General features: G+C 42.7%; 1 protein-coding gene and 1 long non-coding RNA gene across 2 annotated transcripts in view; one reads left to right on the forward strand and one right to left on the reverse strand.

Moving 5' to 3' along the window:
• Positions 1–18085, reverse strand: part of LOC145526101 (uncharacterized) — a 118132-nt gene extending 100047 nt beyond the window's left edge. The window contains exon 1 of the long non-coding RNA XR_014068690.1: positions 17518–18085. This is a non-coding gene — a long non-coding RNA (uncharacterized LOC145526101). The remainder of the gene's footprint in view (positions 1–17517) is intronic.
• Positions 18086–18136: 51 nt separating this feature from the next.
• On the forward strand, positions 18137–19624 carry MRPL17 (mitochondrial ribosomal protein L17). The gene is made up of 3 exons (XM_081540919.1): positions 18137–18332; positions 18647–18715; positions 19062–19624. Exons 1-3 carry the CDS (start codon positions 18159–18161, stop codon positions 19335–19337), a joined length of 519 nt encoding a protein of 172 aa, XP_081397045.1. The 5' UTR covers positions 18137–18158; the 3' UTR covers positions 19338–19624.
• Positions 19625–22296: the final 2672 nt, after the last annotated feature.

The raw sequence follows: 22296 nt of genomic DNA on the forward strand, positions 1-22296 counted from the left end.
CAAATCAGGACTGAACTTGATGGAGGTGGTGAAAGGTGGCCAAAGAGCCAGCTTAGGATTTAAAGAGAGATGGAAGTTTTGATAGTAGATAGGACTAAACTTTTTAATGCCTAAGACTTTAGATATTCCAATACCAAAAGTGACTAGAAAAATCACGTTCCCAAGAGTATTATCAGGAATGGGGGTGGGGAGAAGCAAAATTACATGGTGGCAAGCAAAGGTAGAGATAAATAAAGGAATATTCCAATTATACACCACTGCTACTGCTAAGTCACTTCAGTCGTGTCCGACTCTGTGCAACTCCACAGACGGCAGCCCACCAGGCTTCCCCGTCCCTGGGATTCTCCAGGCAAGAACACTGGAGTGGGTTGCCATTTCCTTCTCCAATGCATGACAGTGAAAAGTGAAAGTGAAGTCGCTCAGTCCTGTCCGACCCTTAGCGAACCCATGGACTGCAGCCTACCAGGCTCCTCTGTCCGTAGGATTTTCCAGGCAAGAGTACTGAGTCCAGCTCATTCAGTGATCAGGTTAAACACAGATGAAAAAAAAATGAGGAAGAGGGGCAAGAGGAGAAATAAACTGGCAACACAGATGAGTCTCTTCTGGAAAGGGAAGGGGCTGCTTCCAGGAGATATTTTCAATTACTTCTCATTATTAACTAGTACAATATTGTGATATAATAATAAAGATATATCCAGTCTTTGTCCAGGTTTCTGGAGCAGAGCTCCCAGAATTCTTGGAACTTCATGAGTTACAGGGATGAGAGGAGCCTCTTTTGTTACTCCTAAAAAGTCCCTGTCAAGAATACCTGAGTTTATGTTAATGAGGTGACTGTGTATGAGCCCCCTAGATAGTTTCAGGATGGAGGTTGTCTGCCAAAGAAACCATGTGATTAGAGGGTCGGAACTTTCAGCTCCAAATCCCCTCACACCTCCAGGAGGGAAACAAGATAGAGACTGAGTTAATCTGGAGTTGCCAATGATTTAATCATGCTTATGTCATGGAACCTCCATAAAAACTGTAAAGGAAAGGGTCTGTAGAGCTTCTAGGGTGATGAACACCCCCACATGCAGAAAGGTGGTATACCTCACCCTCCACAGTCACAGAAGCCCTTGTATTCAGGACACCTCCATACCTCATATTATTTGCCTTTTAATCAGGTTTTTCATTTATATATTTTCTAACATCCTTTATAAGGATACATAACTATATATCCTATATATATTTGGCTGTAAACAAGGAAAGTCCCTGATTTCCATGTGTTTTCATAGCAAATTATCAAACTAGAAGAGAGGGTCATGGGAATCCCAAATTTTAAGACAAGTCAGATAAATTGTGGGTAACTAGGGACCCAATATTTGCAATTGCTATCTGAAGTGGGAGGGCAGTCTTGTGGGGCTGAGCCCTTAACCAGTGAGGTCTGAACTAACTCCAGGTAGTAAGTGTCAGAACTGAAGCAAATTGTAGGACACCCAGTTGGTATCTGCACAGAGTTAGAGAACTATTTGGTAGGGAAAACCCACATTTTTAGTGTCAGAAGTGTTCTATGATTGGGAACAGATCTTAGTAATTATAACTAGACTTACATTGAAGAAAGTAGGGAAAACCATTAAGCAATTCAGGTAAGACCTAAATCAAATCCCTTACAATTACACAGTGGAAGTGACAAATAGATTCAAGGGATTAGATCTGATAAACAGAGTGTCTCAAGAACTAAGGATGGAGGTTTGTAACATTGTACAGGAGGCAGTGATTAAGACCAGCCCCAAGAAAAAGAAATGCAACAAAGCAATACGATTGTCTGAGGAGGCCTTTCAAATAGCAGAGAAAAGAAGAGCAGCTAAAGGCAAAGGAGAAAAGGAAAGATACATCCATCTGAATGCAGAGTTCTGAAGAGTAGCAAGGAGAGATGAGAAAGCCTTCCTAAGTGATCAGTGCAAAGAAATAGAGGAAAACAACACAATGGGAAAGACTGCTGCTGCTGCTGCTAAGTCGCTTCAGTCGTGTCTGACTCTGTGCGACCCCATAGACGACAGCCCACCAGGCTCCGTCATCTCTTGGATTCTCCGGGCAAGAATACTGGAGTGGGTTGCCATTTCCTTCTCCATGAAAGGGAAAAGTGAAAGTGAAGTCACTCAGTCGTGTCCGACTCTTAGCGACCCCATGGACTGTAGCCTACCAGGCTCCTCCGTCCATGGGATTTTCCAGGCAAGAGTACTGGAGTGGGGTGTCGTTGCCTTCTCTGATGGGAAAGACTAGAGATCTCTTTAAGAAAATTAGAGACACCAAGGGAACATGCAAAGATGGGCACAATAAAGGACAGAAACGGTATGGACCTAACAGAAGCAGAAGATATTAAGAAGAAGTGGCCAGAATACACAGAAGTACTATACATAAAAGATCTTAAATAACCCAGATAACCACGATGGTGTGATCACACACCTAGAACCAGACTTCCTGGAGTGCTAAGTCAAGTAGACCTTAGAACAAAGCTAGTGGAGGTGATGGAATTTCAGCTGAGCTATTTCAAACCATAAAAGATGATGCTGTTAAAGTGCTGCACTCAATGTGCCAGAAAATGTGGAAAACTCAGCAGTGGCCACATGACTGGAAAAGGTCAGTTTTCTTTCCAATCTCAAAGAAAGGCAATGGCAGAGAATGCTCAAACTACTGCACAATAGGACTCATCTCCCTTGCTAGCAAAGAAATGCTCAAAATTCTCCAGTACGTGAACCAACAACTTCCAGATGTTCAAGATGGATTTAGAAAAGCCAGAAGAACTAGAGATCAAATTGCCAACATCTGCTGGATCATTGAAAAAGCAAGGGAATTCTAGAAAAACATCTACTTCTGCTTCATTGACTATGCTAAAGCCATTAACTCTGTGGATCACAGCAAACTGTGGAAAATTCTTAAAGAGATGGGAAAACCAAACCACCTTACCTGCTAATTCTCTTATAGTTCTAGAGGTGATATGTCCAAAATTGGGTCTTATGGGACTAAACACAAATTATTGGTAAAGCTGCATTCTTTATGGAGGCTCTAAAGGAAAGTCTGTTTTCTTGCCTTTATAGCATCTAGAGGCTGCCATCCTTCCCAGGCTCACAATCTCCTTCCATCTTCAAACCTTTCAGTGACCAGTCAAGTTGTCCCCATGCAACATCACTCTGCCTCTGACCCCCACACCTCCCTCTCATAAGGACCCTTCTGATTATATTCATCACAACCGGATAACCCATTATAATCTCCCTATCTTAATCACATCTGAAAAATTCTTTTTGCCATGTAAAGCAATATATTCACAGGTTCTGGGGATTAGAAAATGGATATCTTTTTGGCGGGGTCCTTTATTCATTATATCACACCTACTCATAGAATGAAAGAGAAATAACTCTTGGAGAGTCAGGAGGCTATAAAAGATGTGATTTCTTTAAATCTATTTTTAACTGAAATACAAGAGCTATACTACCAAAACAAACAAACAAACAAACAAACAACACAAATTACACATGTGCAGCTCATGGAGTTATTCCATAACAAACACATCAATTTAAGCATCATGGAGGAAAAGTTACAGAACATCACCAACCTCCTAGAATCGCCTCCCTCACAACATGTCCTCTTCTAATAACTATACCCTCTCTATTCCAGAGGTTCAACACCATAGATGAGTTCTGTTTTTGAACAGGCAAATTGAATGATTCAGTGTAATTGTTTTGTGTCTGACTTTCATTCACTCAACAATGTTTGGGAAATTTATCTGTTACTAAACGGAGCAACAAAAGTCCGTCTAGTCAAGGCTATGGTTTTTCCAGTGGTCATGTATGGATGTGAGAGTTGGACGGTGAAGAAAGCTGAGTGCAGAAGAATTGATGCTTTTGAACTGTGGTGTTGGAGAAGACTCTTGAGAGTCCCTTGGACTGCAAGGAGATCCAATCAATCCATCCTGAAGGAGATCAATCCTGGGTGTTCATTGGAAGGACTGATGTTGAAGCTGAAACTCCAATACTTTGGCCACCTCATGCGAAGAGTTGACTCATTGGAAAAGACCCTAATGCTGGGTAGGATTGGGGGCAGGAGGAGAAAGGGATGACAGAGGATGAGATGGTTGGATGGCATCACTGACTCGATGGACATGGGTTTGGGTAAACTCCGGGAGTTGGTGATGGACAGGGAGGCCTGGTGTGCTGCGATTCATGGGATCGCAAAGAGTTGGACACGACTGAGGGACTGAACTGAACTGAAATGGAGCTACAGTTGAGTTTTTCATCATTGCATAACATTCCATTATATATCACAATTCATTATACTACTGACAAACTACCGAATTTTCTTCAGCTTGTGTTTATTTAAATACTGCTGCTCTAAGAATTCTCGCACATGTCTTTTGTTGCATTTACTTACACATTTCCATTAGGTATATACCAGGAGAATAATTTTTGGGTCATAGTTTATCTACATATCTAGATATCTCTTTAACTTTAGGAGAGAATACCAGCCAATTTTTAAAGTAGCTGTACAAACTTATAACCTTACTAGCAATATATGAGTGTTTCTGTTGCTTCTCATGTTTATTAACACTATTATCACTCTTAAATTTTAGCCACTCTGGACTATGTAGTACTAATAACTCACTATAGTTTGCATTTCCTTGATTACTACTGAGACTGGACTTCCTTCATTCCTTGTGACTATTTGAATATTCACTTTTTTAAAGTGCCTGCTCAATTCTTTCATCAATATTCATTTCATGGTGATTTCATAGTTCTTTCCATATTTTGCATGTAGGTACTTTATCAGATATATGTGTTGCATAATGACTTCTCTACCATAAAAAAGTACATAAAATTGATATTTGAATGTCAATTGATTGCTTATGCATCAAGCTATTATTTCCAAACTTGTAACTATCAATTCACCCAATACAGGTGCCCCCTAAGCACATAAAGCAAATATTCAGTTCAGTTCAGTCGCTCAGTCGTGTCCGACTCTTTGAGATCCCATGAATTGGAGCACGCCAGGCCTCCCTGTCCATCACCAACTCCCGGAGTCTACCCAAACCCATGTCCATCAAGTCAATGATGCCATCCAACCATCTCATCCTCTGTCGTCCCCTTCTCCTCCTGCCCCCAATCCTACCCAGCATTAGGGTCTTTTCCAATGAGTCAACTCTTCGCATGAGGTGGCCAAAGTACTGGAGTTTCAGCTTCAACATCAGTCCTTCCAATGAACGCCCAGGACTGATCTCCTTTAGGATGGACTGGTTGGATCTCCTTGCAGTCCAAGGGACTCTTAAGAGTCTTCTCCAACACCACAGTTCAAAAGCATCAATTCTTTGGCGCTCAGCTTTCTTCATCGTCCAACTCTCACATCCACACATGACCACTGGAAAAACCATAGCCTTGACTAGATGGACCTTTGTCGGCAAAGTAATGTCTCTGCTTTTAAATATGCTATCTAGGTTGGTCACAGGCATAAAGGGAGAAATGAACAGTAATACAATAATAGTACAGGAATTTAAAAGCCCACTTACATCCCTGGACAGATGATCCAGGCAGAAAATCGATAAAGAAATATGGGCCTTAAACAATGCATTTGATCAGGTTGACTTATTCAGTTCAGTTCAGTCGCTCAGTCATGTCCGACTCTCTGCGACCCCATGAATTGCAGCACGCCAGGCCTCTCTGTCCATCACCAACTCCCGGAGTCTACCCAAACCCATGTTCATTGAGTCGGTGATGCCATCCAACCATCTCATCCTCTGTCGTCCCCTTCTCCTCCCGCCCCCAATCCTACCCAGCATTAGGGTCTTTTCCAATGAGTCAACACTTCGCATGAGGTGGCCAAAGTATTGGAGCTTCAGCTTCAACATCAGACCTTCCAATGAACACCCAGGATTGATCTCTTTTAGGATGGATTGATTGGATCTCCTTGCAGTCCAAGGGACTCTCAAGAGTCTTCTCCAACACCACAGTTCAAAAGCATCAATTCTGCAGCGCTCAGCTTTCTTCACCATCCAACTCTCACATCCATACATGACCACTGGAAAAACCATAGCCTTGACTAGACGGACTTTTGTTGGCAAAGTAATGTCTCTGCTTTTAAACATGCTATCTAGGTTGGCCATAACCTTCCTTCCAAGGAGTAAGCATCTTTTAATTTCATGGCTGCAGTCACCATCAGCAGTGATTCTGGAGCCCAAAAAAGTAAAGTGTGACACTGTTTCCACTGTTTCTCCATCTATTTCCCATGGAGTGATGGGACCAGATGCCATGATCTTAGTTTTCTGAACGTTGAGCTTTAAGCCAACTTTTTCACTCTCCTCCTTCACCTTCATCAAGAGGCTCTTTAGTTCTTCTTCACTTTCTGCCATAAGGGTGGTGTCATCCGCATATCTGAGGTTATTGATATTTCTCCCGGCAATCTTGATTCCAGCTTGTGTTTCTTCCAGCCCAGCGTTTCTCATGATGTACTCTGCATATAAGTTAAATAAGCAGGGTGACAATATACAGCCTTGACGTACTCCTTTTCCTATTCGAAACCAGTCTGTTGTTCCATGTCCAGTTCCAACTGTTGCTTCCTGACCTGCATACAGGTTTCTCAAGAGACAGGTCAGATGGTCTGGTATTCCCATCTCTTTCAGAATTTTCCACAGTTTATTGTGATCCACACAGTCAAAGGCTTTGGCATAGTCAATAAAGCAGAAATAGATGTTTTTCTGGAACTCTCTTGCTTTTTCGATGATCCAGCGGATATTGGCAATTTGATCTCTGGTTCCTCTGCCTTTTCTAAAACCAGCTTGAACATCTGGAAGTTCACGGTTCACATATTGCTGAAGCCTGGCTTGGAGATTATTAGATACACAAAAAATATTTCATTCAAATAAAACACAATACATATTCTTTTCAAGTGCTCAAGGAACATTCTCAACAATAAATCATATGCAACTCCACAAAACAAGTCTTAATATAATTAAGGAAACTAAAAGTATATCAACTATCTTGTCTGACCACAACAGGATAAAACAAGAATATAACAAAAAAAACTAGAAAAACCATAAACTTGTGGTCTAACCAACATGCTACTAAACAACAAATGATTCCTTGAAGAAATCAAAGATAAAATTTAAAAAACAATCTCAAGACAACTGAAAATGAAAACACAATGCTCCAAAACCTATGAGGCAGATCAAATGAAGCTCTAACAGGGAGGTGTATAGTAATATAGGCCTACCTAAAGAAAACAAACAAACAAAATAGTCTCAAACAAACAAACTAACCTTACAACTAGAGGAATGAGAATAAAAAGTACAAACAAAACCTGAAGTTCATAAAAGAAAAATAATAAGCTTAGAGAAGAAATAATTGAAATAGAGACTGAAAGGCAAGTGAAAAGATCAATGAAACTAAGCTAGTTCTTTGATGAGATAAAATTGATAAACCTCTAGCTAAACACATCAGGGAAGAAAAAGAGAGACAAAATAAATGAAATCAGTAAAGAAAGAGAAGCTATTAGTAATTGTGGTTTTGCATTGCTCAACTTTGCTGTTTTTAGATATTGGAATACATTCTTCAATAAATGTGGTTATATTGCACATCATTTTAAAGCTCATTTCTCACTTTATGTTATTTTGCTAATGATATTACTTTCTGTGTATTTTTTATTTATTTTAGACTATGAAAATTATATTAGACAAACAGCAAATTTTAGCAATTTTCTTATTCAAATTCAAAATGGGTTGTAAAGCAATTTGGAGAGTTCTATAAATATTTTGAGGTGTTTCAATATATTAATAATTGGTTCCTTTATAATATTTTTAATTCATTTTACATTAAAAAACTATTTTTCAGAAGAACAGAATTCATCAGTCTTGGTCAAAAGGCACAGAAAATGTTAAGAACAGGTGGGCTGGATAATCAGCAAGGTTTCATTCAAATGGATGAAGTTTATAGCTATTATCTCCTCTGATGGGTCTACTGTCCAACTTTTATCTGGCTTAAGAGTTTCTAAGGTAGTGGGTAGGGAATGAAAGGGTGGGCTTCCCTGACAGCTCAGTTAGTAAAGAATCCCTCTGCAATGCAGGAGACCCCGGTTTGATTCCTGGGTCGGGAAGACTCTCTGGAGAAGGGATAGGCTACCCACTGCAGTATTCTTGGGCTTCCCTTGTGGCTCAGTTGGTAAAGAATCTACCTGCTATGCGGGAGACCTGGGTTCAATCTCTGGGTTGGGAAGATCCCTTGGAGAAGGGAAAGGCTACCCATTACAGTATTCTGGCTGAGAGAATTCCATGGACTATGAAAGAAAGTTTCAACTCCCAGTGATGAAGAAATATGTCAGCTAGGGTAAGAAACAGACTCAAAGCAAAAGCAAGTCAGATACACTGCAAATACTACAGTCAGTGACATGTGTGAGTTCAGATTCATAAGAAGAAATGCACTAGAGAAATCTTTTTAATAATTTAGACTCAATAGCAAAAGATCACAGAGAAAGGGATGTACTGTGAGAGGCATAATTAGTGAGATGTTATGGAGAGTTGGACTATAAAGAAAGTTGAGCACCAAAGAATTGATGCTTTTGAACTGTGGTGTTGGAGAAGACGCTTGAGACTCCCTTGGACTGCAGGGAGATCACACCAGTCAATCCTAAAGGAAATCAGTCCTGAAAATTCATTGAAAGGACTGATGCTGAAGCTGAAACTCCAATGCTTTGTCCAGCTGATGCAAAGAACCAACTCACTGGAAAAGACCCTGATGCTGGGAAAGATTGAAGGTGGGAGGAGAAGGGGACAACAGAGGATGAGATGGTTGGATGGTATCACCGACTCAATGGACATGAGTTTGAGTAGGCTCCAGGAGTTGGTGATGGACAGGGAAGCCTTGCGTACTGAAGTCTATGGGATTGCAAAGAGTCGGACACGACTGAGCGACTGAACCGTGATGAAAGGTAGCTAACAAGCAATGTACATAGCTATATAGTAAATTCTCAACAAATATTTATCAGATGAAACAGAAAGGGGAAAATAAACAATTTATATAAGTAAAAGTGAAATCATCAAGGGACACAAACAAACAAAAATCCAAGTTCTCTTTTTTACAAACTTGTATTGAAAGACTTTGCAGGGGGGCAGTGAGAGCAGCACAGAACTAGGTTGGAGGTAGGCAGGGAGAAGAGATAGGATATATGAATCACAGTCCTTCTCTGACCTTAAAGGACCTTATAATTTCAGCAGCAGGCAGTTTATCTCACAATACAAGGAAATGAAGTAGATAGGGGAAAGAACACACATGAGGAGAATAAGCCAAGCTGGAATTATCAATAGTCATCATTTCCAAAATGAAATGTCACCAAAGAGGGCTATGTTGATTTCTATCCAAACTCCATGTCCCTCTATAGCCCTGGACCACTTCAACTTTAGTTGCATATAGATTAGTGACTTATTTTCATAAATTCAACTGCTTACAAGATTTCTTGTTTTCATTTGGGATGTTTTGATTAATTATATTCTTCAATATTCCAATGATTCAAATTTGGGAAACTCATTTTAACTAAGCCCAATATGATCACAATTCCATCTGTTAACATAGACAAGCTCCGTCTTTGTCCAATCCTTCCTGTAACACTGGATTGATCCAGAAAGGTATGAAGACCGTGACCTAAGAGGAAAAAGAAAATCCAGAAGGAGGTAGTCCCTATGATACTTCACAACATTCAGGATTCTAGGGATAGAATCAAAAGTTGGCTTGGAATCCAATTGACAATTCCTTTTCACCATCATCACTAAATCCCCTGTTGAACACTTGATCCCTGTACAGGCTGCAGGACATTGTTTCATGAAGGCATCAACAAAATAGGATGCAGTCATTCAGAGTAGAGGAAAAGGCATGTTTTTCTTTTTACAACACTTCTGACACCAAAGCAATTCTATTCTCAAAATCTCTCAAAGACAGTGAGTAGCAAGGGTTGGGAGGTAGACATAGTCTGGCCCAGTGTAAGCATAAGCAGGTGAATCATCTGTAAAGAATTTTAAAATAGTAATAAAACTGAAAGAAAGTCAATCTGATTTTCATCACATTGCATGACTATGCTAAACAATGTTAGTGATACAATAACTCTCAAAGAAAAATCTTTTTGTTTCTCTAAGTGCTAAACAAATGATCGTTGTTGTTGTTCAATTGCTAAGTCACGTCCTACTCTTTGCAACCCCATGCATTGCAGCACCCAGGCTCCTCTGTCCTCCACTATCTCCCAGAGCTCACATCAGGCACATTTTGTGCCTCCAATCCTTGTGGTAGAACATAGCCCCTGCTTCTAAAACTATAAATTTAAAATAACCCTAGTCATGTAAGATTTTTCTTTCCTGAGTTATTTTTTTGTTTTGAGATGAAGTTTCAAATGAGGTCAATCAGACACATAAGTATCTGCGAACAGCCAGAATATTCCTTGATCACCAGCAAGACGCCAAGATTTAAAATTGTTCCTTGAACGTCAATCCACAAAATTGTATAGAAAGCCATTATCTATGCACCAACAAAATGTAAGGAAACTGACACATACAAAAAGAATCAAAGCATGAATACTGCTGGGAGAACAAACAAGAGATGACAGTCTCACATAGCCAAAAAAAATATTTTGAGTTTGCTCAAACTCAAGTCCATTGAGTTGGTGGTGCTATCTAACCATCTCATCCTTTGACACCCCGTTTTCCTTTTGCCTTCAATCTTCCCCAGCATCAGGGTCTTTTCAAATAAGTCAACTCTTTAAATCAGGTGGCCAAAGTACTGGAGCTTCAACAACAATCCTTCCAGTGAATATTCAGGACTGATAGATCAGTGGTTGCCAGGGGTTGTGGAGACAAAAAAAATTGGTGCCTATAGCTTGCTTAATGCAGGGTTGCCACAAAACTTCAGTTTGTAAAAAACACAATATCCACAAAGCACAATAAATGAGATATGCCTGTATACCTATTCAGTTCAGTTCAGTTGCTCAGTCGTGTCCAACTCTTTGTGACCCCATGGACTGCAGCACACCAGGCCTCCCTGTCTATCACCAACTCCCGGAGTTTACCAAAACTCATGTCCATTGAGTTGGTGATGCCATGCAACCATCTCATCCTCTGTCATCCCCTTCTCCCACCTCCAACCTTTTCCAGCATCAGAGTCTTTTCAGATGAGTCAGTTCTTTGCTTCAGGTGGCCAGAGTATTGGAGTTTCAGCTTCAACATCAGTCCTTCCAATGAACACTCAGAACTGATCTCCTTTAGGATGGACTGGTTGGATCTCCTTGCAGTCCAAGGGACTCTCAAGAGTCTTCTCCAACACCACAGTTCAAAAGCATCAATTCTTCAGCGCTCAGCTTTCTTTATAGTCCAACTCTCACATCCATACATGACTACTGGAAAAACCATAGCCTTGACTAGATGGACCTTTGTTGACAAAGTAATGTCTCTGCTTTTCAATATGCTGTCTAGGTTGGTCATAACTTTTCTTCCAAGGAGTAAGTGTCTTTTAATTTCATGGCTGCAATCACCATCTGCAGTGATTTGGAGCCCAGAAAAATAGTCAGCCACTGTTTCCAGTTTCCCCATCTATTTGCCATGAAGTGATAGGACCAGATGCCATGATCTTAGTTTTCTGAATGTTGAACTTTAAGCCAACTTTTTCACTCTCCTCTTTCACTTTCATCAAGAGGCTCTTTCGTTCTTCACTTTCTGCCATAAGGGTGGTGTCATCTGCATATCTGAGGTTACTGATATTTCTCCTGGCAATCTTGATTCCAGCTTGGGCTTCATCCAGCCCAGCGTTTCTCATGATATACTCTGCATGTAAGTTAAATAAGGAGGGTGACAATATACAACCTTGATGTACTCCTTTTCCTATTTGGAACCAATCTGTTGTTCCATGTCCAGTTCTAACTGTTGCTTCCTGACCTGCATACAGGTTTCTCAAGAGACAGGTCAGATGGTCTGGTATTCCCATCTCTTTCAGAATTTTCTACAGTTTATTGTGATCCACACAGTCAAAGGCTTTGGCATAGTCAATAAAGCAGAAATAGATGTTTTTCTGGAACTCTCTTGCTTTTTCGATGATCCAGCAGATGCTGGCAATTTGATCTCTGGTTCCTCTGCCTTTTCTAAAACCAACTTGAACACCTGGAAGTTCACGGTTCACGTATTGCTGAAGCCTGGCTTGGAGAATTTTAAGCATCACTTCACTAGCGTGTGAGATGAGTGCAATTGTGCAGTAGTTTGAGCATTCTTTGGCATTGCCTTTCTTTGGAATTGGAATGAAAACTGACCTTTTCCAGTCCTGTGGCCACTGCTGAGTTTTCCAAATTTGCTGGCATATTGAGTGCAGCACTTTAACAGCATCAACTTTCAGGATTTGAAATAGCTCAATTGGAATTCCATCACTTCCACTAGCTTTGTCCGTAGTGATGCTTCCTAAGGCCCACTTGACTTCACATTCCAGGATGTCTGGCTCTAGGTGAGTGATCACACCATCGTGATTATCTGGGTCGTGAAGATCTTTTTTGTACAGTTCTTCTGTGTATTCTTGCCACCTCTTCTCAATATCTTCTGCTTCTTGTCTTCTTACAACTACACAAGAAGTTGCCAAAGAACTCAACGTCGACCATTCTACAGTCATTTGGCATTTGAAGCAAATTGGAAAGGTGAAAAAAGTTGACAAGTGGTGCCTCATGAGCTAACCAGAAAACAAACAAATCGATGTTTTGAAGTGTCATCTTCTCTTATTCTATGCAATAACAACAAACCATTTCTCAATCAGATTGTGATATGTGATGAAAAATGGATTTTATATGACAACTGGCAATGACCAGCTGAGTACTTGGACCGAGAAGTCCAAAGCACTTCCCAAAGCCAAACTTGCACCAAGAAAAGGCCATGGTCACTGTTTGATGGTCTACTGTTGGTCTGATCCACTACAGCTTTCTGAATCCCAGTGAAACCATTACATCTGAGAAGTATGCTCAGCAAACTGATTTGTTATTCAGTCACTCAGTCATGTTTGACTCTTTGAGACCCCATGGACTGCAGCACGCCAGGTTTCCCTGTCCTTTATCTCCTGGAGCTTGCTCAAACTCATGTCCATTGAGTCAGTGATGCCATCCAACCATCTTGTCCTCTGTCGTCTCCTTCTCCTCTTGCCTTCAATCTTTCCCAACATTAGGGTCTTTTCTAATGAGTTGGCTCTTTGCAATAGGTGGCCAAAGTATTGGAGCTTCAGCATCAGTCCTTCCAGGAAATAGATGAGTTATACCAAAAACTGCAATGCATGCAGCTGGCATTGGTCAATAGAAAGAACCCAATTCTTCTCCATGACAATACCTGACCACATGTTGCACAACCAATGCTTCAGAAGTTGAATGAATTGGGCTGTGAAGTTTTGCCTCATCCATCATATTCATCTGACCTCTCATCAACTAACTATCACTTCTTCAAGCATCTCGAAAACTTTTTGCAGGGAAAACGCTTCCACAACCAGCAGGAGGCAGAAGTTTGACCAATGCTTTCTAGAAGTTTGACCAATCCCGAAGCATAGATTTTTACACTACAGGAATAAATAAACTTATTCCTTATTAGCAAAAATGTGTTGATTGTATTGGTTCATATTTTGATTAATAAAGATGTGTTTGAGCCTAGTTATAATGATTTAAAATTTGTGATCCAAAACCACAACTACATTTACATTTGCACCAACCTAAATGAATAAGGGCAATGTTTGATGCTGTACATTTTCACCATGTGGATATTCCTTTTTAAAAGCAATAGATCAAATAACACCAGTGTCAATATTCAATTTCCCTGAATTTTGCAAAGAAGAAAATCTACCCAATTTTTACCAGTAGAAATTTAGGATGAATTTTCTGATGATGATATTATAGTGAAATGTGGAGATAACTGAAAGCTGCAAGAATTAATCCCAAATAAATGAGACATAGAGAATATTGCAATTTCTGGAATTTATTGTGAACTATGGTTTGTATAATTTTCTGCCAACATATTCATATATTTAAGACTTTTCCTATTTGCATAATTGTTGCTTCAGACTAAAGAAATTTTTCAAAATTAAAATTAACAACAAGTGTTCTCTGGTTATCTAAGGGAAACAGAATGACAAATATAAATATGCTTTCTAACAAACATGAATATGTGTCTAGGGCTTCTGTAACAAAATGTCACAAACTGGGCAGAAATTTACTATCTTATAGTTCAGAAGTCCAAAATCAACTTGTCAGCTAGGCCAAGCATTCTCTGAAGGATCTAGGGAAGAATCTGTTCCACATCTTATGACAGGGACACAGTAAAGGAAAGAAGCAGGTGATTAAATCGTTAATCCCACTAGGGGATTGCAAGTAGAAAAATATATGGGAGACCCCTGTAAGTTAATGATTATTCAAGAAAGCAGGTTTGCTTAACCACAAAACCAAGCAGGCTTGCTTAGCAACAAAACCACGTAACAGAAGCAAGAGACATGCCCCCAAACAAGAAAACAATGATAGCATGAGCCCAACATCCTGAGCAATGATCTCAGTAAGTTAGGACATGCTCTGTGCACACATAAAAAACAATAATTTGTGAACCTAGCTTGACCATGTAGGGACAAGAAAACTCCCCTGCCCAGCCTGGAGGAGGAACAAATGATGGAAGCATGACCTCTACTCAAGAATGATGAAGAAGTCTTCTTCTCGTCCTTCTCACTTTTTGATTATAAAACTGTAGCCCAGTAAGTTCTTGGGATGCAGCAACCTCTTGTCTGCCTGCTTGTAAGTCTCACAAGCATCCTATTCTAATAAGCCAGTTCTTATCTATCACTTTGCACTGATCGCTGAGGAAGGCTTTCTTATCTCTCCTTGCTATTCTTTGGAACTCTGCATTCAGATGGGAATATCTTTCCTTTTCTCCTTTGCTTTTCGCTTCTCTTCTCTTCCCAGCTATCTGTAAGGCCTCCTCAGACAGCCATTTTGCTTTTTTGCGTTTCTTTTCCATGGGGATTTTCTTGATCCCTGTCTCCTGTACAATGTCACGAACCTCTGTCCATAGTTCATCAGGCACTCTGTCTATCAGGTCTAGTCCCTTAAATCTATTTGTCACTTCCACTGTATACTCATAAGGGATTTGATCTAGGTCATACCTGAATGGACTAGTGGTTTTCCCTACTTTCTTCAATTTAAGTCTGAATTTGGCAATAAGCAGTTCATGATCTGAGCCACAGTCTGCTCCCGGTCTTGTTTTTGCTGACTGTATAGAGCTTCTCCATCTTTGGCTGCAAAGAATATAATCAATCTGATTTCGGTGTTGACCATCTGGTGATGTCCACGTGTAGAGTCTTCTCTTGTGTTGTTGGAAGAGGGTGTTTGCTATTACCAGTGCGTTCTCATGGCAAAACTCTATTAGCCTTTGCCCTGCCAGTGGTCATGTATAGATGTGAGAGTTGGACGGTGAAGAAAGCTGAGCACCAAAGAATTGATGTTTTTGAACTGTGGTGTTGGAGAAGACTCTTGAGAGTCCCTTGGACTGCAAGGAGATCCAATCAATCCATCCTGAAAGAGATCAATCCTGGGTGTTCATTGGAAGGACTGATGTTGAAGCTGAAACTCCAATACTTTGGCCACCTCATGCGAAGGGTTGACTCATTGGAAAAGACTCTAATGCTGGGTAGGATTGGGGGCGGGAGAAGAAGGGGATGAGAGAGGATGAGATGGTTGAATGGCATAACCGACTCGACGGACATGGGTTTGGGTAGACTCCGGGAGTTGGTGATGGACAGAGAGGCCTGGCATGCTGCAGTTCATGGGGTCGCAAAGAGTTGGACACGACTGAGCAACTGAACTGAACTGAACTATCTATCACTTTGCCTCTCGCTGAGTTCTTTCTGCACTGAGACATAAAGGATCACAACTCTTCAGAGCCTCCCAACAGGACACTTGACAGTTTCACTTGCTCTTAAGTTTCTTATGTTTGCCAGAAACCCTTGTCTTGCATTAGACAACTCTGATCTCTGCCTTCCTGGTGACATGGCATTCTCCTTGTGTGTCTCTGTCTCTTCACAAGTGTTCTTTTTATAAGGACACCAGCCATTTTGGATTAGGCATCCACTCTAGTCCAGCTGCAGTCCATGGGGTCGCAAAGAGTGGGACATGACTGAGCAACTGAACTGAACTAGTCCAGTATGACCTCATCTTAACCAATTACATCTGCAAGGACTCTGTTTCCAAAGAAAGTCACATCCTGAGGTATTGGGTGAAGGAGATACAGGAAGTGTGGGGGTGGGGTAGGTCTTAGCATATATTTTTTTGCGGGGGGGGGCCACATCTGAATACGTAACAAGGAACACTTTTGACTAAGTCATTGCAAATCAGCTGACACAAAGGCTCAAAACCAGCAACTACAATGTTATTGCTCATTTCTTTAACACACAAATGCATACGTATGTTTTCCCCTTTTAAAATAAAAAAAACAACGATGTAATTAAAAAAAAAAAATGATGCGAAAAGCTGACTCATTTGAAAAGACCCTGATGCTGGGAAAGATTGAGGGCAGGAGGAGAAGGGGACGACAGAGGATGAGATGGTTGGATGGTATCACCGACTCGATGGACATGCTGCTGCTGCTGCTGCTAAGTCGCTTCAGTCATGTTCGACTCTGTGCGACCCCATTGACGGCAGCCCACCAGGCTCCCCCGTCCCTGGGATTCTCCAGGCAAGAATACTGGAGTGCGTTGCCATTTCCTTCTCCAATGCATGAAAGTGAAAAGTGAAAGTGAAGTCGCTCAGTCGTGTCCGACTCGTCGCGACCCCATGGACTGCAGCCTACCAGGCTCCTCCATCCATGGGATTTTCCAGGCAAGAGTACCGGAGTGGGTTGCCATTGCCTTCTCCGGCGATGGACATGAGTTTGGGTAAACTCTGGGAGTTGGTGATGGACAGGGAAGCCTGGCGTGCTGCAGTCCATGGGGGTCACAAAGAGTCGGACACGCCTGAGTGACTGAACTGAACTGAATTTAAAAATATTAAATCATTACTTTTCCTTTGAGCACAGTAATTTTTCTTTAACTAGGATGGCTATATGTGCTTTGTGAATTAAAAATGTCGCCCGCCACATCAGTAAACAAATGATGTTGCAGCCATCAGCCACTGCAGGCACCTCCTCTCCACCACAGAAAACCCCAAGGAAATTCAGGACAGAAACATAACCCTCCCCAGTGAATCATCAGACACTGCAGCCACTCACTGAATGGAGCAACTTGAGAAAACAGGATACTAGTCCCAAAGAGCTGGGGTGCATATCAAAACAATGATCTCAATGAGCCTAGACTCATGCATCTTCTCAAACATAGACAAGCACTAAATTCCTTGAGATATCTGCTTTTTTTAAGAGTAATCGTTTGGTGCTCCAACTACCCAGTCTTCGCTGCAAAATCTCTTATATTTTCTGGCCCCCACCCATCCCAAACCCCTTCTACAACCCCCTCTGCCACCATAGCCTCTCGGAGTTACCTTAGCTACTGTGTCCTGGGATCAAGTCCTCAGTTTTGTCTGCTAGATAAAACAACTCTCAACTTTCACGTTGTACTTTTTTTTTCCAGTCAACAACTTCAAGGAAAGAAAACTTTCACCATCTCCGTTTCTTTCCTATCATTGTTATTCCATTCATTTCGCCATTACTACTGAAAACAATTTTCTTTTCAAAATGACACGCTCAGCGTGTCAGACGCCCCACGCCTCAGGAAGAGCAGGTCCGCCGGCCTGAAGACTGGAACACCGCCAGGTACTTTCCCCTCAGGTACTCACTGTCCCAGCCAGGTCCTGGCGGAGCTTCCCGGCGAGGGGTCATAAGACAACTGTCGCAGCACCAGAGAAACCGTCGGCCTGCTCACTCGACACTAGAGGGCGCCCGGTTCCCGGGCAAACCAGCAGCGCTCGCTAGACCAAACTCCGCCCGTCTCTCCTCCTCCGGACGAGGTCAACGCCCCGTCCCCGCCCTCCCCAAGGCTGCCAACGAGGCAGGCTCTGATACACATGCGCAAACACGTCCATCACGCAGCTACGTAAGGCGCGTGAGTCCTCTAAGCTCCGCCTCTCAGCCGCGTCTCTGAGTTTCCGGTTCCGGCCTCACGGGGCGGGGAGAAGCTGGGAACATGCGGCTGTCGTTCGCCGCCGCGATCTCCCACGGCCGTGTATACCGCCGCCTAGGCCTTGGTCCCGAGTCCCGCATCCACCTGTTGCAGAACTTGCTTACGGGACTGGTGCGACACGAACGCATCGAGGCGTCATGGGCACGCGTGGACGAGCTGAGGGGCTACGCCGAGAAGGTAAGGGGCGTGACCCTTTTGTTCCTCTTGTAGGTCTGGCCTCCGGGGGCGGGATACGGCTGGAGTTGGGGAAGAATTGGGACCGCCCTGGTGAACAGTGCCCGAAGTCTCTTTCGTTATTACCGTGAGCTGAACCTACTCCTGTGGCCCTTCAAGTGGAGAACTGATTAGGACTGCGTGGTTAGAGGTAGCCTGAATTAGCGACGTGCTTTGCTAGTGTATGGAATGAATAGGTTGCAGTCTGGCATTAGAGGGTTAAGATTGACGCTTCCTTTCTTGCTCGGATTTTGGTCAGTGATGTTGTGTCCTCACAGCTCATCGACTACGGGAAGCTGGGAGACACCAACGAACGAGCCATGCGCATGGCTGACTTCTGGCTCACGGTGAGTGCATCCTGTCCACTTCCCAGATCTTTGCTCCTTAAGTGGGAGGGAGTTGTTAGAGGAAAGGGAACTGGGCGGAATTAAGACACGCACTTACGGACACATGTGAACTAAGTTAGAGATATATGTCCTACGTTGAGTTCAACGTGAATCTCAGTCTACAAAACTGCCTGTAATTGATCACTTTATAATACCACGTCAGAGAGTGAGGGAATACCACGTCAGAGGGTGAGGGAAGGGATGTGGGTGGGTGGGTGTGTGCACCCTACCTTTGGGGGCGCTGTAAGTTAATGTCTCGGTGATGGTGCCTGACTCTGCTCTCTCCTGGAAAACTCTCCCCCTCTAGGAGAAAGACTTGATCCCAAAGCTGTTTCAAGTACTGGCCCCTCGGTACCAAGGTCAGAATGGGGGCTACACGAGAATGCTGCAGATCCCAAATCGGAATCAGCAGGATCGGGCCAAAATGGCAGTGATTGAGTACAAAGGGAACTGTCTCCCACCCCTGCCCCTGCCACGCAGAGACAGCAACCTTACACTCCTAAACCAGCTGCTTCAGGGGCTGCGGCAGGACCAGGAAGCAAGCACCCACAGTTCCCGCCTGGCTCAAACACCAGAGGTTTAACTGGAGCCAAAGGGCATGTGGCCCTCATCAGTGCCCATGATCACAGGCCTTGGGAGCTCTTTTAAGCTCTAAGAACTGGAGCTTGAGTTGTAAAATGGACTATCTGATTGGAGTCTGGAGCCCAGAACTTTCTGAGAGCCAGATAACCTTTTCTTTTTACAATAGGTAAAAATTCTTTGTATTTATGTAAACTGATTGTTTTCCGCCCTTTGGATTTCTGGAGAATGAGAACTCACCACATCCGTCTGTGTGAGATAGTAAATTCATGGCATGTTTCTGGTTCTTGATCTGGGTTGTGTTGAATTAACACAGTTTTGTTTTTCTTAATGCCTGACTATATGGGGCATGTATTCTGTAATTCCAAACTGGCCCCCATAGGTGATTGAGTTTTGGTATCCAGCATAGAGACTGAGCCCCTGGGATTTCTTAAAGATTACTTCCTGACAAGGGTGGGAGGGTGAACATCTAGAAGTGAACTTTCCCTAATAATCTGGTATCCTAGGAACCTTCAAGGTTTCATTCCTCTGTTTCTGAACAGGATCACATGTTACCCTCAAGTGCTCCCTCAAATCCTAAATGGACTTCAGAGGAGAGGACCACCAACCTGGCGAGGAGAGTGGAAGTATTTAGCAGAGGATGTTGACTGCAGGATAAGCTCCTTCCTCTTGGGGTGGGAATGGAGGGGTGAAGGAGAAGGTTGAAATGGAAGGAAGATTAGGAAGTTAAATCCGTGGGAATTTCCTGGAAGTTGTCATTGTTGTCAAATCTGGGCCTCTCTGGGAACTCGGAAGAAGGAAATCCGGCTTCAGAATGGTCAGGGGATGTGAGAAGTAGGAAGTTCCTTTATGTGCACTAGGAACAGTGAAGCCAGACTCTGCCCAGCCAGGCTGCACATCCCTCACACTCAGGCTTCACTTGGGTGATAGTCATGGGAAGTCTTAGAGCTATCATCCCTGCACGAACACGGAACAGCAAGGCCTAGCAGATCCCAGATTGCTAGTACAGTGGAAAAAAGAGATTTTTATCTTAGGGCAGACCTTCAGAGGGTATTTGGCCCACCAAACCCATACACTATTTGAGATAATAACGTTGCAGGTAGAGGGCTCACCAGTCTAGCAGACAGATACTAGCCTCGGTGACAGCTACTCTGGTCCTGTTTCAGGACAGCTGCCTGAGTCTGAGAAACTGATCTGCCCCCAACAGAGGTTTTACTCTACTCATCAGAGGTTTTACTCATCTCTTTTACTCTACTCCAGTTGGTCTTCTACACTATTACAAACAAGCTCTTTCTGACGTTATATTTTGAGTGACACATAGTAGACACTTAGAACATTTATTGACTAAACATTTAACTCTGAATGCTTGTGCAAAAAAATTTGCCCCCTTTCTGTCTTTTTGGCACTAACTCATTCCCCTCAGCCAGATATCTTGGAGTCAGCTTTGACTCCTAGAGAAAGCACTCCTTAAAATTAAAACCACATCTTTAAGTATTGGTAACAGGAGGGTTATGACTGGACTCTCATATCTTTTCCTCTTAAGCCCCAGAAATATACCTTCCTTTGGGGCCTTCAGTAGTTCCTCAAGTGTTTTATTCAGCATCTGCTAGTACCCAGCATCATTTTAGGCACTGCTACTGCTGCTGCTGCTGCTAAGTCACTTCAGTTGTGGCCGACTCTGTGCGACCCCATAGACGGAAGCCCACCAGGCTCCCCATCCCTGGGATTTTCCAGGCAAGAGTACTGGAGTGGGGTGCCATTGCCTTCTCCAATTTTAGGCACTAGGGATATACTAGTTAACAAGTGTTGGCCATATGTCAGGCCCTGGGCTACATACTAGGATATAGAATTGAGAAGAAGCAACCTTTGCCATCAAGGAGCTCACAGCCTGATGGGCCATGTCCAGTGCCACTGAGGTCTCAAGAGACACTGCATCCCCTTTAATGTTCTAGCCTATGTAACAGATAGAGTACATGAATCCTAAAGCATTTACTAAAGGCTCAGGGATTGGTGCAGTGGTAAAGAACTCCCCTGCCAATGCAAGAGACAAGAGTTCAATCCCTGGGTTGGGAAAATCCTCTGGAGTAGAAAATGGCAACCCACTCCAGTATTCTTGCCTGGAAAATTCCATGGACAGAGAGTCTCATGGGCTGCAGTCCATGGGGTCACAGAGTTGGACTGGACTGAACATCAACAGTGGGATAACACCAGGGAAATAACAGTGTAGCAGTTTTTCACTAATCAGGCCTATACATGGCAAGTCTTCACCTAAATAGGTGGAGTATGCCCCCAAATCCATGCTGGCACCTGTTTAATAAATTTCAAACTCCCAAGAGAGGCCCATATATACTAAAAATTGCCTCCTACTTGCAAAGATTCTCTGTTCAGGATCCAGCTTCACAAGTTATGCCCATTCTCCTCAAAATGTAACAAATTTACTGTAGTCTCAATAGATCAATGGCAGTGTAAGCCCAGTATCCAAAGGAAACTACTACCAAAGTCAGACTTATGTTACACTCATTTTCTGCAGTAAAATTAGCACATCACGTGAAATTTATTTCCATAGTGTTTCTCAAATCTGTCAGTATGCCTCCCTAGTCTGAAATCCAAGACCTCTCTATCCTGGATTACTCCCACAGCCCCCTGATTTACTTCCCTCCACACTGCAGCCATAGTGATAGGGATCTGCTGTCTTAATTCTCTGCTCTTCTTTTCCAATAGGGAAGGAGTCCAGATTCCTTACTGTGATTCTCCTCAGTGAGTAGGCAATCTGCTCATTGCTCCAACTTCTCTTGTCTCTAATTTTATGTTCCCGAGTCTTGGAGGTTTCCCTATGCATGGGCTTCCCAGGTGCCGCTAGTGGTAAAGAACCTGCCTGCCAGTGCAGGAGACATAAGAGACACAGGTTGGATCCCTGGGTCGGGAAGATTCCCTGGAGGAGGGCATGGCAACCCATTCCTGTA

The sequence above is a fragment of the Giraffa tippelskirchi genome, chromosome 11, assembly GCF_054371585.1.
Source record: "Giraffa tippelskirchi isolate mGirTip1 chromosome 11, T2T-mGirTip1v1.2.pri, whole genome shotgun sequence".
Taxonomy (NCBI): domain Eukaryota; kingdom Metazoa; phylum Chordata; class Mammalia; order Artiodactyla; family Giraffidae; genus Giraffa; species Giraffa tippelskirchi.